At 38.9% G+C, this 18,154-nt stretch overlaps 1 protein-coding gene across 1 annotated transcript in view; it reads right to left on the bottom strand.

Annotated features, from left to right (window-relative positions):
- Positions 1-18,154, bottom strand: part of USH2A (usherin) — a 665,032-nt gene that overhangs the window by 145,749 nt on the left and 501,129 nt on the right. The window contains exons 48-49 of the mRNA XM_089528326.1: positions 13,026-13,188; positions 6,930-7,148 (exon numbers count right to left, since the gene is read on the bottom strand). Coding sequence (XP_089384452.1) covers positions 6,930-7,148; positions 13,026-13,188 — 382 coding nt within the window. The remainder of the gene's footprint in view (positions 1-6,929; positions 7,149-13,025; positions 13,189-18,154) is intronic.

The following is an 18,154-nucleotide window of genomic DNA, read 5'->3' on the forward strand; positions in this document are numbered from 1 at the left end:
ACAAAAATATTTTATATTGCTAGCCACAAATTCACAGAAAGATTCAAGCACTACAGTACTAAGAGATGCTGAGTAAGAGAAGTTAAGGGCCCTATCACACTAGACAGTTATAGTACTATGATTCCATTTTAAATGCCATAGTTCAATCCCATCAAATCCTTGGATTTTCATTTTACCAAAGAATATTTAGAATTTTTAACCAGCGAGTTCAGCCTTCATCAAACTACAAAGCCACAGGATGCAGCCTTGGCAATTAAAGCAGAACCATAGCACTGTAATTGTCCTGTGTGACCAGGCCTTAAGACTCAGGCCTATTTATAATTATCTGGGACAGACTTGCTTCAGAGTAAACATGCATAAGAATATGTGCAATAGCCTGAAAGTGAAATCCTAAATTTGTTGTCAAGCACTCTATATATTATCAGGATTTTAAATTAAATGAATGAATAAATAAACTTAATGAAACTACAACTAAATTATTTTTTGTTATTGGCCTCGGCAGAATGCCATTACCACCTTGAAAAAAAAATGAAAAGTGCTGGCACTATGTATAAAGGTGGTGAAATCTAAAAAAGATCAAGATGTTTAAAACTTTTACTTGTACATATGTATGCATCTGAGTGTATATATATATATATATATATATATATATATATATATATATATGCAGTAAAATGAAGAGCACGACTTTCAACCCAAGGTACCTGTATTACACTCCTACACAACTCATCTGCCCAGAGAGAGTAGTAAAAACATAAACGCTACCCCAGCAGTTCTCTTCCAACAGCATCTGTTAATTCAGTCCATTTATAAAATACATATTGACAAAGACAACTGAACTGGGACCAGGGAGATTTGATTTGGTGTGAGAAAGTCAATTCAATGTGATTTTGTTAAAGGGCTCCTGCAGGCAAATAAAAAGAGTTTAAGTAATAAAGTACATAAAGAGATGTTTTACGAGCCAGCTCTTTCTTCTGGCAGCCACACAATGTGTTCCTATACAAAGTAATCGAGTTCAGGAGAAACATGAGGGTAATGTGTTACTCCTGCATTGCTTTGAATAAAGATATTGAAAACTTGACACATGAGGCAAAGACTGGAGCCCAAGCCAGCTGCATGAATTCATGCACAGAATTATTAAATTACTCACCAAAGTGATGATCAGCTATTAGTTTATCAATGAGGGGAATTATTCAATTTTCACTTACAGTATTTGTGGTATAGCTGTATATATGCCTCTCATCAGGGACGTAGCCAGGATTTTAGGAAGGGGGGGGGTCCAGACTAAGTGCCACCATGCTCCGTTCCATCACCTCCCTGGATCTTTTCAAAAAGAACCTTAAGACCTTTTTCTTTCACCAAGCTTTCCCCCCATGAGATGTGATATTATGCCCTTCCCCCTACTTTGTAGTGATTTTGTAATGTTTTTTGGATCTTTAACTCAGCTGGCTGTGTAATTGTTTTTAATATGATACTTTTAAATTGTTTTTATTGACATGTATGTATTTTTATGTTGGAATTTTAATCTGTATGCTGCTTTGATCATCGTGGAAAAGCGGGATAAAAATAAAATTATTATTATTATTATTATTATTATTATTGGGCTTGGGTGCGGCAGCGCAGCAGCATACACCATTCATTTTCTTAATGGAAGGGGGGGTCCATACCCCAAGACCCCCCCCCCCCCCGCCTTGGCTACGTCCCTGCTCTCATTTTATCATCATGACAATCCTGTGAGATTGTGAGATTGAATCCAGGTCTGTCTGGACTTAAAACAGCCACACCCCTGCCCCTTGCCCTCCATTTTAAATACCTCATCAGTGCTCCTGCAAATATCTGACTTTCATGTACATCCCCAGCTGTACACTGGAATAGTTTGTGTATGTTTTCATAATTCTTCTTCCAGTTAGGGATGTGAAAGCAGAAACAGATAATACAATCAACCCTCTGGAAGATGTTCTGTTTCCTACTATGGTAAGAGCTAGTGGGGTTTAGTGATTTCAGCATTGGGCTATGACTCTGGAGATCAGGGTTTGAATCCTAGCTCAGCCATGCAGATCCACTGGGTGACCTTGGGCAAGTCATACTCTTTCAACCTCAGAAAAGGTAAATCCTCTCTGAACAAATGTTGCCAAGAAAAACCACATGATAGGCTCGCCTTAGGGTTGTCATAAGTCAGATACAACTTGAAGGCACACAACAACCACAACAAGGAATTCAATATCTTGAAACACATGGTAGCATTATTATTATTATTATTATTATTATTATTATTATTGTTATTAATCTTTATTTATAAAGCGCTGTAAATTTACACAGCTCTGTACATACAATCTTTTTAATTGGACGGTTCCCTGCCCTCAGGCTTACAATCTAAAAAGACACGACACAAAAGGAGAAGGGAAAGATGGTGGGGAAGGGGCCTCTCTAGTAGGATAATACATATAAAATACATAGCAATACAGGAAATGATTCAATAAAACAGGCAACAAGAGAACATCTAATAGCAAGTGACAATTATGCAATGCCTGGGAATGCTGCCCTGAACAGGATGGTCTTCAATTCCATTTTGAAGCTGGTTAAAGAAGTGATGGCTCTTGCTTGTGGGGGAAGAAGGTTCCAGGAGTGAGGGGCAGCAAGTGAAAAGGGGCGAATCCAGGATGGGGCAGAGGAAATCCTGGGCTGAGACAGCAGACCTTGACTACCAGAACGGAGGGCCTGAGTGGAAAGGTGAGGAGAAATAAAGTCTGATAAGTAGGGAGGGGCCAGTCCATGGAGGGCTTTAAACGTGGACAGCAGGAGCTTATACTGAATGCGGAAAGGGAGGGGGAGCCAGTGAAGGGATGCCAACACGGGAGAGATGTGGTCAGAGCGGTGGGTGGAAGTGATAATGCGTGCAGCTGAATGCTGAACAGAGATTAAAGGACGGAGGTGAGAAAGAGGAAGCCCAGCCAGGAGGACGTTACAGTAATCAAGTCGTGAGACCACTAGGGCATGGACCAGGATCTTGGCAGTAGAGGCGGAGAGATAAGGTCAGATTTTAGCGATATTGTACAAAAAAGCATCGACAAGCCTTGGCTGTAGTCTGGATCTGAGGGATACACGACAGAGAAGAGTCAAAGATAAAACCAAGACTGCGGGCTTGCTGGACTGGTTGAATAGAAATGTTGTCCACAGAGACAGAAAAGGAGTGTTGAAGGGTGGGCTTAGGAGGAAAGACAAGAAGCTCCGTCTTGGACATGTTGAGCTTCAAACGCCGATGGCGCATCCACTGCGCGACAGATGTGAGGCAAGACGAAACTTGCTGTTCAGGCCTTGGAGAAAGGTCAGGGGCGGAAAGGTCAGGGGCGGAAAGATACAACTGGGTGTCATCGGCATACAGATGGTAACAGACCTGTAATGTCCAGCCAGGACTCTGTAAATCTCCCCCTGCATTTTCTTTCATATTGGTTCAGACCATAGTATGTTTTAGTGTAGGAAATGTTCATTGTATTAGTTGTGGAAGGAGCTGTAGGATCCCCTGCATTTTTCCAGGTTTGGTTTGCCCCTTCCCAGCATGCTCTGTTTTAGCTAGAGGCTTTTAGTTTGAGGCAGTCTTTGCTGTGAGCTAGCAGAGAGCTCTCTTTTGGTGGCAAACTGGCCCAGACAGCCGGAAAGGGCATTTCTTACACGTTAGCTGAATCAGTTACCAGGAACTAGTTAGCCAAATTAGTTACCAACAGCAAATAAGACAAAGAAATCAGGAGCTGAAAGACCCTGCACCAGCTCCATTGAGTGAGGAGAGCAAACCAAGATCAAACCCAGAGAGATGACATCCTGAAGACTGCTGAAAGCCAAACTGTAAAGTATCTTTTATTTCAAGTTATATAGAGCTGGGGAGGAGAAAACTCTTTATTTTTGTTCTTTAAATTAAACTTCCTCCTTTTTGAACTTTACACTCAGCATCAGAGCCTTTTTGGGTAGAAGAGTTTGATCTCACCAGGGTACTGGCATTGCACACCCAAATCTGCCACCAACTTTAGCTGGGTGTGTCTTCACAAGACCCATAACTTAAAGCAAGGGGAGACAGATACAGAGAAGGCAAAGCTGCACTACCCCCTCTATTTTCCAGCTCCTGATTTCTCGAATATGCTTCACCCATTTATTTTCCCCTCTTTGGAGAGAGGTGTGTGAGCCCCCTGGAATAGCTTAAAATTAAAAATCAGACCCATCAAACCTGCTGAGACCACAATTCTCAATGTGAGGCCCATTGTTTTTCAGTGAGTAGAAGTTTCATTGTGTCTCTCAGGGCCACAATAGAAGTCCTTGGCAGGGTGCATACAGCCTATGAGCAAATAGGTTTGGGAAAGACTCTGCATAAGGCCTTAGAGATGGGGTGGGCAACTGCAGTAGGTCCACGGGTCAATTTTTGTCTCTTGGACTCTCTGGAGCCACATGGACTATCAAAATGAGAAAAAGAAAAATGGAAGCAGCCAGAAGTCTATTTGAAAGAAGGACATTTGTTGATGCTAAATACTGCTGTGGGGTCCTATTTAAAAGGTGAACTGCCACCCCCGAGGCTTCCAGAAGGAAGGAAGGCACCCTGTTTTATGTGTATCAAAATAGCACTTCAAAGAATCATAGAATCATAGAGTTGGAAGAGACCACAAGGGCCATCCAGCCCAACCCCCTGCCATGCGGGAAAACTTCAGGTCTAAGGTTTGTAAAAACAGCATGTGTGAAGTGGATGCATGTGTGAAGTGGTCCCAGGTGCATATTTTGCGCACCCTATCCTAAAAAAGCATTGCTAATTGTAGAAGTCAACCTGGACATAGATGAGGCAATAGTACAACTCAGCATAAAGCCATTTTAATGTTTATATGAGCAATTTGAAAGAAATGTGCCATGGAATATGTAGTGTCTATATTGTCCATCTTGTTTGATCTTATTAGGGTGAAAGAAGAAGTAAGCCTCACACTACGAATACAACATAGTAATAAAAACCTCCTCTCGTTCTTGTTCTTCCTCCCCCCACTCTCTCTGTGTGTGATGGCTACCATTGTGCTGCCTTTTAAACAGCCTGATTTCATGGAAATACAAACACCAAGTCCTTTTTAGAAAAATGGATGTATGAATACTTCAGTACTCAGATATACCTCTATTCACCGAGGTACCACTGCACACAAAGAAAAAAACAGCCAATGAATAAAATGAAACTACTGGATCTTGGACAATATTATAGGTTTTTATGAAACTGTTGCTTAATACAGAGCAAACAATATTGGCTGACAATAACTTTTTTTCCACGCTCAATAAATGACACCTATGTAAAATTAAGACACGTTTTCTTTTTATTCCTGTACTTTTAATAATTCAAATACTAGTCTTTCTATTTAAATAATAAATTATCTGTTCAGCTGAATGTACTTTCCAAGGAGAGATCATTTCTGTTCTTATTACCGAAAAAGAAGTAGAGGGGCACAGAGAAAAAAAATAAGACAATCTGCCCCAAATTAACTAGAAGGTTAGCAATCCAATTTATAGAAAATGTTGTTTGTAATAAAGTACACATATATTATATTTAAAATGTTTATTGACACAATGTAGTTTGAATAATTATCTGACTCAACACAATTCATCTGCAATTTTTTTTGTCAAAGTAGTATTGCTATATGGATTTTCTCTTTCTGAACTCCATTTGAAATGAAGAATGAGACAGGCCATTTATTTAAATTGGTAATTGTTTACATCAATGGTTCCTCCAAGTTATTGGAGTTCAACTCCCACAAGCCCCATCCAGTTTGGCTAACAGTCAGGAATTCTGGGAGCTGAAGCCCAAAACATATTGAGGCCCAAACTCAATTGGGTTACATTTTTGCCACCAGCTGAGTAAGCAAAGTTGCATCTTCAATCCCATCCATCTACTAAAATAGAAAGCAAGCATATTTTTCTAGAGCAAGCTCATGGTGAAAGTGAGAAATAATTCAAAAGTACTGTATTTCCCATTCCCTATTTCCTAGGAAATTGAATGTGGGTGTAGAGATTCTGTTTGGTAACCCAGGTTCACACCTTTGGGGGACAGCTATATGTAATACCATGTAGAGATCAGAGAAGAGAAAGGTGTCTCATTTTTTTGTTTGTTTATAATACAAGAGGTGGCTTGAATGTCCTTTCAGAATGGGAACAACCTGAACAAATCAGCAACATTAATTGGTCTCTGTCTGACAGGTCTAAGGGGAGCAGACATGAGAAGAACATTTCCCTATCTGGTCTTCATCTGGGACACATATAAAGAACTTTTTGCCTTGTCTTTGCATGGTTTCAGCTACTCCTCTCATTGACTTATCAAATCCCTGATTCTCTACTATTCACTATATTTCCCCTTGTTATAAAGGGAGATTAGCCACATATGGATAGAGCAGGGAAATAACTCAAATTACTGGGCTAGACATGAGAAAGGTTTTGCATTCCTCTGCCAACACATATAGTCAGAGTGGTCCATGGCTTTTATCGTCATCACAGTCTCTCTGTCATGAGAATGGCATCATGAGGTGTTGTGGCTCCCCAGGAAGGAGAACTCCCACTAGGCATCACCAAAGCTAGCCAATAATATTGTAGACAATTTCATCCCCAATAACTGACAACAGTTATGATTGACTGATTGACTGTTTGTATTTTTAGCTTATCCAACAATGTTTTCTGGATACATTACATGGCTATTGTCACTCCAACTTACTCCCAATATGCAGTGAAGGTACACTTTTTTCAGGTCTTTTCCCATTATATTTTGTATCTGAATTACAAAAAATAAAAAGTAGAATGGCCTCTTTGCTTCTCGTTACAGCTGGAGTTAAAGTTATTAGAAAAATACACATACATTCTTTAATTGTAACATGTTTTTCTAACAAACAGTAAAACAGACACAGTGAAGAAATAGCATGAGACAGTACCTGATGTAGATTGATAGACTTTCCCATTTTCTTTAGTACCACAACAGATGAAGTCTTTGCTTACTATTTTCCCACCACAACATTGCTGATTGTAGCCATCATGGAGTAAGCCACCACAACATATCTGGTTCCCTGATACAGAGTAAGGAATCCCCTGGCAGCAGGAGTCTCCAATACCAACAGAGGCCCAGTTTTCTTCATTTGGACAGCATATTTCCCCTGTGGAGTTAAAGTTAGTATGCGGATTTTGTTTAAGAGGTATAATTACATGTACATAATGCTATTTTTGTTAGCAAAATATCATCAGTCACCAGGCATTCATTATTATCATCACCATCTACTGCAATGAATCAAGCATATGTGGTGGACATGTCCTATTGTAAACAGTTTTTGGAATACAATATTTAATGAAATAGGTAAAATTACAGGTCAGGATGCAATGGCACTTGCTATTTCTATTTATTGGTGCAAACTGGAGTCTCTTACACACAGAACTGATAACCTTTCATGGTTGCCAGGCATTCTGAAAACAACAAAAGGATGCAAGAGCAATTATCTTTAGAAAGCTGGATTTCTCAAGTGTGGTAAATTGGCTTTGATGGAAAAATTAATCTATCAGATCAAAGGATCTAATAATCTAGATGTAGACAAATCATTTTATAGTGCATGGCATCCTTTTGATACTTATTGTAATTAGAATCCGGAATCAATTTTCCCAACTAGAACTCATGCAAACAGTCTGTTTTTGGAACCATGTTTTCAATTGTCCAACAAATTCTTCAATAGCTAAGCTAGTTGAACTACTACACACCTGTTATGAAATAAATTAAAGCCATATATTTGTTTTGCTCAGGTGGCAGGGAAAACCACATACTCAAGTGTCCTAATATCACACTGGTTGCCTTTTTACTTCCTTCTCCCACTTGTCACAGCACACTGTATCTTTAGGTTAAAAACACAAGCATGTTGTTGCAATATTTGTGTGTCTGGATATGCATTAAGAAATTATCATTAGCCCAATATTGCATACTGTGCCTCCACATCCTTCCTATTCTGTTTACCCATTTCTAAAATTCACTTTGATAATTATAATTCATTTTCTGTTCTGATGCTTCCTCTACATCAACAATGTCACCTCAGAATTTAATAAGCAGCTTGGTAATTCAACAAGAAAAGCACTGAAGATGCTGCTATCCAAACTACTCACTGTGCACATGCATTCTTCCTAAAAATATAAATATCTGGATTTTTTTATTCATACATACAAGAATGAATAATTTAAATCATTAATTAATTATTATTATTGCATTTATTTATATCCTGCTCTATTTATATCCCCACATTGGGATTTCAAGTGGCTCACAATTCAAAAGAACAATACAAATAAAACATACAAAAAGTTAACATTAAAATAGAATTAAACTGTTTACAGTATTAAAACAATTCAGTCTCGAGTTAATGAATAATATACAATTAAAAAGTTACAAGTAGTTAAAAACAGTAGTTTTGAAAGACCGTCTGAATAAAAATGTCTTAGTCTGCTGATGGAAGGACAAAAGGAGGGGGGCATTATCCTAGAGTCTAGGAGCAGCCATTGAGAAGGCCCTCTTTCTTGTCCCCACCAACCTTACTTGCTACGGTGGAGGGACCAAGAAAATGGCCTCTCCTGATGTTGGAAACCAGAAAAGGGTTTGTTCATTTTCCAAAGATTTCTTTTCACATTTTGGGGCTTCTCTCTCTCTCTCTCTCTCTCTCTCTCTCTCTCTCTCTCTTTCTGTTTTTTTTAAATTATTATTTCTTGCAAAAAAGATCATTTGAGCAAAAAAAATATTGTGTGCAGAACACGGTATATTCTATGCAAAAATATTTTCATACCAGTATTTTATTTATTTATTTTGGCAAAGACACCATGTTTCATATTTTCTGAAATGAGAAAAATGTCAATTGATCATTTCCTCAATGTGCTGAGATATTTTTCTTGCTGAGTATGAAAAAAAAATGCAAGTATTCTTTATGTCCCAAATTCTCACATATAAGTCACCTTGCTGGAAGTCAATGTTCTGAGATGACATTCAAGGAAGAATATTGTTCACTTTCTCTACAAAACCCAAGGGAGATGGAGAAGTGTGATGAATGTTAATATTATTTACTTTATTATATTTTTGAAATTCATCCCTCCCAACTTTGCTCTGGGATTTGTATCTGTGCCTTCTGCTCTCCATTCACAGATAACAATACTACTACTTTCCTGAGTTGTAAGATACATGCTAGTAGTAAAGTACTTTAAGTGCATTTTCCTCATCATTTAAAGTGGACAAATAACATCTGGAAAATATGCATGCCAAGAGTGTCTTGTATAAATATCATTATCAAATGAAGTCAATAATAAACCAAAAAGATGAGAACAAATCTTTGGAGTATAAGAGATATAATCTGTTTAGATACTTAACCACATTTCTCTGCTCTCCTCAGAATCTAATTTCATGACTGAATAGAGGAAGGCCTTCAACAGGCTATGTGAGTTACATCAATTGGAAGTAATACAGATTTTTATTTTATTTTATTTTTTATAAAAAGGACCATTAGACATAAGACACAAAGGATCAGTAACCTTCTCATTAACCTCTCAAAATGGGATCCATTCCAAGCCAAGCTTGAAAATGTTTTCTCTCTGAAAACTACCATACAGTCTTACCAGTTAATTGTTATCCTTATCAAAGTATGACCCACATTAACATTCCTCTTGGAGCTATTAGCATATTTATAAAAAAGAGGGAGGAAAAAAGTGACCAAGATTCTTGTTACCGCCTTTAAGAAAAAAGGGGAAGAAGTTAAGGAGTAAATAACTCTTTAAAAAAAAACCACAAATCTGCTGGCAAACTGTATAGAAATGTTTACCACTTGACAACTGGTTATTCAATCTGAGTTTCTTTTAGAGACAAAATGATTTGTGTCACTGTTCTTTCCTTTCCTTAGGTAAACAGAATTAAGGTGGTTAAGAGAGACCAGTGGAAGGGTCAAGAGGTCCTAGAAAATCTTGTTATTTTAGTACATTGAGATTAATGAGACCAGCCACAGACTCCTATAATTCTGTGGGACAGCATTTTCCCCTCATTTGGGTGACATCATGGGAAGCATTCTACTATTGTGATATATGAATGACTTTTGAAAGCATTGGAATTTAGGATGTGTTGCATAGCTTGGCAGAAATTCAAAGTACTTTTGAGCACAGGGAATCCGTGCCAACCCATGGGTAATGCAGTCAATTTAGCTCCTGACCTCACAGTTGTCTGTAAATGTGTGCATTAAACAGCCAGTGCTCTCTATGTGCCACTAGATGTACTCTCTTTACAAATACATTTAAAAAAAAACTAATCACAAATAATGCTCAAAATGGAGGACACTGGGACTTTCTCCTGGACAGAAGGTTGAAATGTAGAACATGTCCAGAAAAAAAGAGGATATCTGGTTATCCTGATCATTCTGCTCTTTTACTACACAGGGCCCTTTGAATGTGACCTTAGGTGTCCTGGTGGAATTGCCTTTTGATGGGCAGCATATGTGAGGCTGGAGAAATGGTTAATTCTCCCAGAATTGACATTCCTATTTCTTGGCCAGGTCAATGTAGCTATAGTATGCTTCCCCAACCTAGTGTCTTCCACATGGTTTGGATTTCAGCACTCAGCACTCATGCTGGCTGTACTTGACAAGAAAAGTCCAAAATATTTGGCAACAGGTTGAGGAAGTCTGAGTAAGGGTAAGGATGGTTTTTTGTTCTTCTTCTCAATTCTTTCCTTCATTATCTTAAGGAAGAAAGGAAGGAGCAAAAGAGAGCTGGTACCTGTGGGGAACAGGATGAAGGATGGCACTGGTGCGAGACTGAAGGATGGTGGTTGTGAGTATGGGAGGGTGCTGGAGAGCAGTAGAGGGGAATAGAGGGTGAGGTGACAGGGACAGTGATTCCACTTTTAATATGGTGATGTGTGTTTGGTGTTGCCATTGAGATTCACTGGCAAATGGCAGCAACAACAATCAGCACAAGGACCTTCAGTCACATATGACTTAATTCACCCCAAAATGTTTTTTTTATCTGAAATGGAAGTTGCTGAGAAAGAAAATAAAAGAAACCCAGTGTGGTATAATGATTAGAGCATTAGAATGGGATTTGGGAGATCCCATGAAATTCACTGGTGCACTTGGACTAAGCACTGCTTTCAGTCTGAGTTGCCTCACAGAGTTGTTACAAGGCTGAAGTGGGGAGGAGGAAAGCCATGCACACCATCTTGAGCTCAAAGGAAAATGGAAGTATATAAATTACAATTACATTACATTTTTGTAGCCAGTTTACAAATTGCACCTCTGATGATGATGATGAGGTGGCACCAGAGGAGGAGAATGAACTATTAATTACATTTGTATCCAATCCTTCCTCTACTGAGTTTGGAGAAATATATTTATGTACAATTATTTCATTCTTCAGCACTGCAACCTGCTTGTGATGTAATTTAGAATCACCCCCATGGACAATGATTGATTGATTGAGGCCCATGGCTTACTAGAGCTTTGAACCCAAATCACTCATCTTGATTTTTATCCATGTGCACCAGAACATAATTCAGTGGACCACAATTCAAAAAGGATGTTGAGAAGCTGGAGCATGACCAAAGAAGGGCAGCCAAAACAGTGAAGGGTCTGGAAATTATACCCTATGAGGAGATCCTTAGGAAGCTGGGTTTAGCCTTGAGAAGAGCAGGTTAAGAAGTGATATGATAGCCTTGTTTAAATATTTGAAGGAATGTCATATTGAGAATGGAGCAAGCTTGTTTTCTGCTCCTCCAGAGACTAGGACCTGGAGCAATGGATACAAGCTACAGGAAAAGAGATTCCATCTCAACATTGGGAGAAACCTCCTGACAGTAAGAGCTGTTCAACAGTGGAACACAGTCCCTTGGAGTGTGGTGGAGTCTCCTTCTTTGGAGATCTTTAAACAGAGGCTGGATGGCCATCTGTCAGGGATGCTTTGATTGTGAGTTCCTGAATATTAGGGGATTGGATTGGATGGCCTTTGTGGTCTCCTCCAACTCTATGATTCTATGGCCTGTTACAGACTGCCAAAATAAAGCTGCTTCAGGTCTCTTTGGAGGTATGCTGTTTAAATGAAGCATGCATCCTAAGAATCCGGAAGCTGCACCAAAGCTGCACTCCAGTGCTTAGGAATGGAGTGTGGCTTTGGCATGACCTCCGGACTCATAGGACCCATGCATCATTTAAACAGCATACCGCCAAAGAGACCCAAAGCAGCTTTATTTTGGCAGTCTGTAACAGGCCCATGATTCTGTGATTCTATGAAAAGCGACCAGTAAACTCACACTGGTGTAGAGACGGGTATGTGGGTGAACAAATGCACAAGATACTGAGGGGAGGGAGTGGAAGCCTTAAATAGGCTCTCTTCCACCCCCATCCCTCTCAACATGGCATGAGCATGCTGGCTCAGTTAATTCTCTCCTCTGCCACATGGCCAGCAAAGCAACATCTCCGGAGCCCAGGGGCATGGATTCTCATTTTGTGGTTAAACAGAAACACTGCTTATCTAAAACTCACAGTAAGATATAAATACACATTCCTTCCTCCTAAAGACATACTCCAGTATCCTAGACTGACTACTAAGTTACAGAGATGTAACTAAGTAATGTCTCTTGGCCCCAGCCCCAGCCCCATCCCTTATCCAGCCAGCAGTTGGATTGAGAAGGCCCATTCATCTTTCAATCACGGCAGAAAGAAGACAATATTTCCACCATTCCCCACCAGCTAGTGAGGCTATGAAGAGGACTTGCAAGAGGTGTCATGCTTCTGGCTGCTGCAGGCCTACTTCCTGGTAGGAGGGGTGGAAATATGCTATTCCTTGAGTCCAACAGGAAGCTCCTTCACACAACTGGCTGTTTGTTCTTAAGTCACATTGGGGTAGCATTTTCATAGGTTTCCAATCATACAGACCAGTTATGGATCTGTAACACTAGGTATAAATCTGTAACTGCAATACAGCTCATATTGCATAGGTTTATTTCTGTCAAGGATTTTAAAGAATGTATTTCTCACCTGCCATTACCCTTGTGTAATAGCCACCACAACACTCATAGTCTGGTTGCACTGCATGCATCTGGCCACCGCAGCAAACACCTGATGTATTAATATGGAGGTATTTGTCCTCACAGCACTGGAAACCTGGTGTACTGTTGTGCAGTATCCCATTACAGCATACCTAAAAGTATTTTAAAAAATAAATTAGATACACTAGACATTATAAGAACATGATCAACTTGCCTTTAAAACATCAAAAGAAAACATGTATATAAATTCCAGGATGATAATGTTGGCCTAAATCTATTTACTAATCCAAGATTGTCTAGGACAATTTACATAACAACTAAATTGTAACAACTCTTTCACAGTACATAGTTGGCTTAATTGTATTGGAATCATGGAGTTTACACTAGAGGTCTCTGGGTAAGAATTCTGACCTGAGAGTTGTTGGCATGGTCCAAAATTTCAGTGGTTTTTTTCCTGGCTGACCCAGTCTGCAGTGTCTCTCATGCTCCTTGATTCATGTTTAAACACTGCATTTGGTGGTCCCTATGTAGACTTGTCTGCAGCTGAACAATATATGGTAAACCCATAGGAGTGAAGAAAAACAACCATCCAAAGGGAAGATATGTTTACAATACATCAAAGGAGTCACAAACAGAATAGGAAACTGGTGAGAAAACACAACTTCCAAATGATCTACAAACCAACCAAGAAAATCCAACAAATGCGGCACTCATCGAAGGACAGGAGAGATCCTCTCATGGCCACAGGAGTTTACTGCATACTGTGCAGCTGCAGATAAGTCTATGTAGGGACACCAAACGCAGTGTTCAAAAATGAATCAAGGAACATGAGAGACACTGCAGACTGGGTCAGCCAGAAAAGTCAGCAGTAACAGAACACGTTATAAACCCCCCTGGGCCTAAAATGCTCTTTGAAAAAACTGAAATTCTGGACGATGATACAACTATCAGGGCAGAATGCACAGGGAAGCCATTGAAATCCACAAACACCTAGACAACTTCAACAGGAAAGAAGAAACTCTGAAAGTAAGCAAAGTTTGGCTACCAGTCCTGAAAAACACCAAAATCAAGATCTGGCAAGTGCAAATGAAAACCACCCAGGGTCAGGGGAGTTTTCAAGCAGACAATGGATCATTAATTACTAAATAGACACCTTGAGGTCTTGCCATTCAACAACAGACCAACACAGAGATTAACATGTAAATTGCTTTCTCTCAACTGAAGATCATGCAGTATATATATTCCCACTCACTTCCATGCCAGCATTCTCTGAAGATGCCAGCTACAGATGCTGGTAAAATGTCAGGAATAAACTGTTCCAGAACATGGCCACATAGCCCAAAAACCCCCACAAAAAACTATGGATGCTGGCCGTAAAACCTTTGACTTCACAATATCTTTCATGTTTTTCAAACCACTATGATGCATTCCTCATATGGAATATAATTATCATTCTCTCGATTTCTTGAGTTCAGATGAACCTTATATAGACAAAATGTGACAATTCATATACAAGATAGAAGCAGCAATGTGACCTGAAGCAAACCTAATGTATGTGGAAGTACAAAAAAGTATCTAGAACAATGAGTAGGGTGAAAAATCCCAAAACAAGTATTAAGGATTGAAGATATTCAGCAGACAAAGAATGCAGACCACTGGGGAAGAAAATGGAAGATACTGCTTCATAGTGAATTCAGCACTCTCTAAACAGTTTATAATCTGTAAGCCACTTGCCCCCAACAAGCTGGGTACTCATTTTACCAACCTATGAAAGAATGGAAGGCTGAGTCGATTTGGAATCCTCTGATTGAACTCGTTGTGGCTGCAGTACCAGCATTTAACCACAAAAAACAAAAACAAACAACTTCATTTATATACCGCTTCATACTGAACTTACAGTGTCTAAGCAGTTTACAACTGTAAGCTAATTGCCCCCAACAATTTGGGTACTCATTTTAGTGACCTCAGAAGGATGCAAGCCTGAGTCAAGCTTGAGCCCTTTCACTGGTATTGAACTCACAACCTTATGGTTTTGAGTGAGTGGCTGTAGTACAAGCATTTAACCACTGTGCCACCAGGGCATTTAACCACTGTGCCACCAGCATGGGATGAAATATCATAAAGGAAGGCAAGTCTGTCTGATTAGTATTCTAGGATTCTAAACAACAACACTTCCCACTGCAACACTTGGTACAGGTCTCACTTGTACCTACTATATTTAATTGACATGGCTATTGTCTGCAAACAGAGAACACAGAATGCTAGGTGGTGTCTGTAAGAATTTAAATCCAACAGATAGTCTGGCCAATTAGAAGTATAGCAGAAAAATTAAAAAAAAAAACCCAACATTTTAGAGATTCAGGTTATTACTATCCATTCTTAACACACAGTATCTGTCAGCTTCCATTTAATACAATGTTATTAAGTCACCTAGAAGCATATTTGGATTTTTAGTTAATATGAATCATCCCCCCATACTTCCACAAAAGATCTAATGTTCCTGGGGGTTTGTTTTGTTTTTTGTTTTGAAATTTAGATAACATGGCTATGGCGCTATTATTATTATTATAGTATTTCATATTTTTGTTTTTCAGAAAGGAGACATGTGATCTGAAAACCTATAACTAAACAAAGGATAGTTCCCTAACATGAGCACCCATGTTGTTTCTTTCTAGTAACACAAATGGAATTTATGACCATGATTCTTCAAACAAGATGAAGAATTTTGTTTGTACAGTTTATATGTTTGTTCTTTTTCCAGAAAAAATTGCATGGAAATGATTTTTGAATAGGCCTTTTAACTGAAGACTTCTTTCTGGGTGTTATTGGGAGGAAGTATCTGCTAGAATAATCAAATAATTATTTATATGCTTGAACTTGTGCAAGCAGACTAGTATAGTATGTAAATACCATAAACTGAAGAGGAAACTGAATCACTGTAAAACATAATCTCAGAATTTTCATTCATCTCATTTTACAAGGAATAGTTATTATGTCTAGATGGAATAGATATTTGCTAGTGTAATAAAGATATTTAAAAGATATCTTACCGATGTCACCTTAAAGATGAGCCACAATCACTCTCATAATTTTTATTAGAGCAAACAATCCCAACCCCATTCTCACTTACACTAGAGATGGAAAAATGTTTGAAAATTTCTGAAAAATGGCCAAAATGTTGGACTTCACAGATAAGGAGAATCCTGGACTGATTAGAATATTCACAATATAGGATTTGTTCTGGACAAAATTCACATGTAGGATTTTTTGTGTGTGTGTCTGAGTTTGTGGGAAACAGCTTTTTCTATGCACAGAAAAAGCTATTTCCTATTTAGAAAAAGTCATTCTTGCCTTCAAAAAATGTACAACTGCTACATGGAATAAATTCTAAACTATGAACAGTTTTTGGAAACAGTGCAGTTTTTGAAGACTTTGTTGCAATGGGAAGAAAATGGCTAAAATTACTCACTGTGTCCTTTGGGAGGAAAATTAGTGAGGATTTACATCCCTAACTTACACATGTAATATCATCCAACACTGTTTTTTACACTGGTCTTAAATAAATTATTATTAAACAGTTATCAAAGAATATTGGAGTGATGTGAAATGTGGAAAATCAAAACATTTTTTTTAAAAAAACTAAGCAAACTGTTGTCAGGCTTCCTCATGGTGCTGTATTTTCTCAGGGCATACTTTGCACCCCAACTGTTTCATGAACAGTTTCAGAGAATGGGACACAAGTTATAACAATAGCAGTATTGAAAGAAGGCCTTCCCCCTCTCAATCTCTCCTCAAAATGGAAAGCTGACAGCAGGCTGCAGGGATTGGTCCACCATTTGAGGTCAAACAACTACAGTCTCTCAGAGGCTTTTTAGTCTTTGACAATATTGGGAAATAAGGGCATCACAATGACAACACCCTTGATCATGAAATGGTTCAGGAATCACCTTCAGAAATTACACTTCTTCTTTACTAGAGGGCAAAGTATCTCCAAATTACAAATTCTGTCCAAAAAGTTATGTCAATCAAGGTCAGCAGAGCCCTCTTGGTTCCAAGGCACAATTAATGCCATATAAGAAGTTATAGACGAAGAATCCCCCCAGATCTAGTTCTGAGCCTCAATATGTACAAGTCAGTAGAGACCATCAATGCCTTTATTTGGGGACTGGGTTCTGGGCAATTGCCTGCAGGTGAACAAAAGCCAGGAACTAAGAGAAATGAAAACATTCAATTGGAAGAACTGAAGAGTAAATCAGGATGAAGGGACAAGCCAAGAGACATGAACAAAGAAGCAGCTGAAGTCATGAATTAACCAAAATGCGAAACAAAACAAAACAAAACAAAACAAAAAACCAGCACTCAGGAAGATTCAAGCCTTATTCAAGTGCATGGATTTGAGTTTAGTTAAGACATAAGGAGATGAAGTGCAATAGCTTGGCTCCCTTCCAGAACAGTTTCCATTGACCTCTGAATGTGACTTTGTGATGAGACAAGTCTCAATTCATGGAGGTTCCCCACAGAATCCTGATTTGTGAGCAACTGGACCCTGAGGACTGCCTCTCTTCACATGTTGAACACTAACTGCAGGGTGGTGGTAGAAAGTTAAGCATGATCCTAGTCCCCCTTTTGTCTATTTGTGACCAGATTTATGATGCCTAAACAGGAGCTCAAGTAAGATTCAAATGAAACAGGAAGAAATCTACTTACTCAAAAACAGCAAGCAAAAAGTCTACGTCGGGCAGAGTCATTACAGAACTGGAAGGTACTTTGCTTTGAAATTTCCCCCATGCATTTAAGTGGTTTGCAACTCATAGAACAATTGCACACAGATCAAGCATCTACTGACATGTAGTTATATCTCAATTGGGTTTACTATAATGTGCTGTATGCAGGGCATCCTTTGTTAAGTGTTCAGAAACTACAATTAGTTGAGAGTGCTGCAACTAAACTGCTGACTGGGATAAATAATCTGGAACCTTCACTAGCTGCTGTATTGTTTCCAGCAATTTAAACTGCTGGTTTTGTGGCCTTTAAAGCCCTGAAGTCATACACAGTTTGGGATCAGGTTACTTGAATAATCATAGAATCATAGAGTTGGAAGAGACCACGAGGGCCATC

Source organism: Sceloporus occidentalis, unplaced genomic scaffold (assembly GCF_023333645.1).
Source record: "Sceloporus occidentalis isolate IW3139 unplaced genomic scaffold, rSceOcc1.0.p SCAF_6, whole genome shotgun sequence".
Classification (NCBI taxonomy): Eukaryota; Metazoa; Chordata; class Lepidosauria; order Squamata; family Phrynosomatidae; genus Sceloporus; species Sceloporus occidentalis.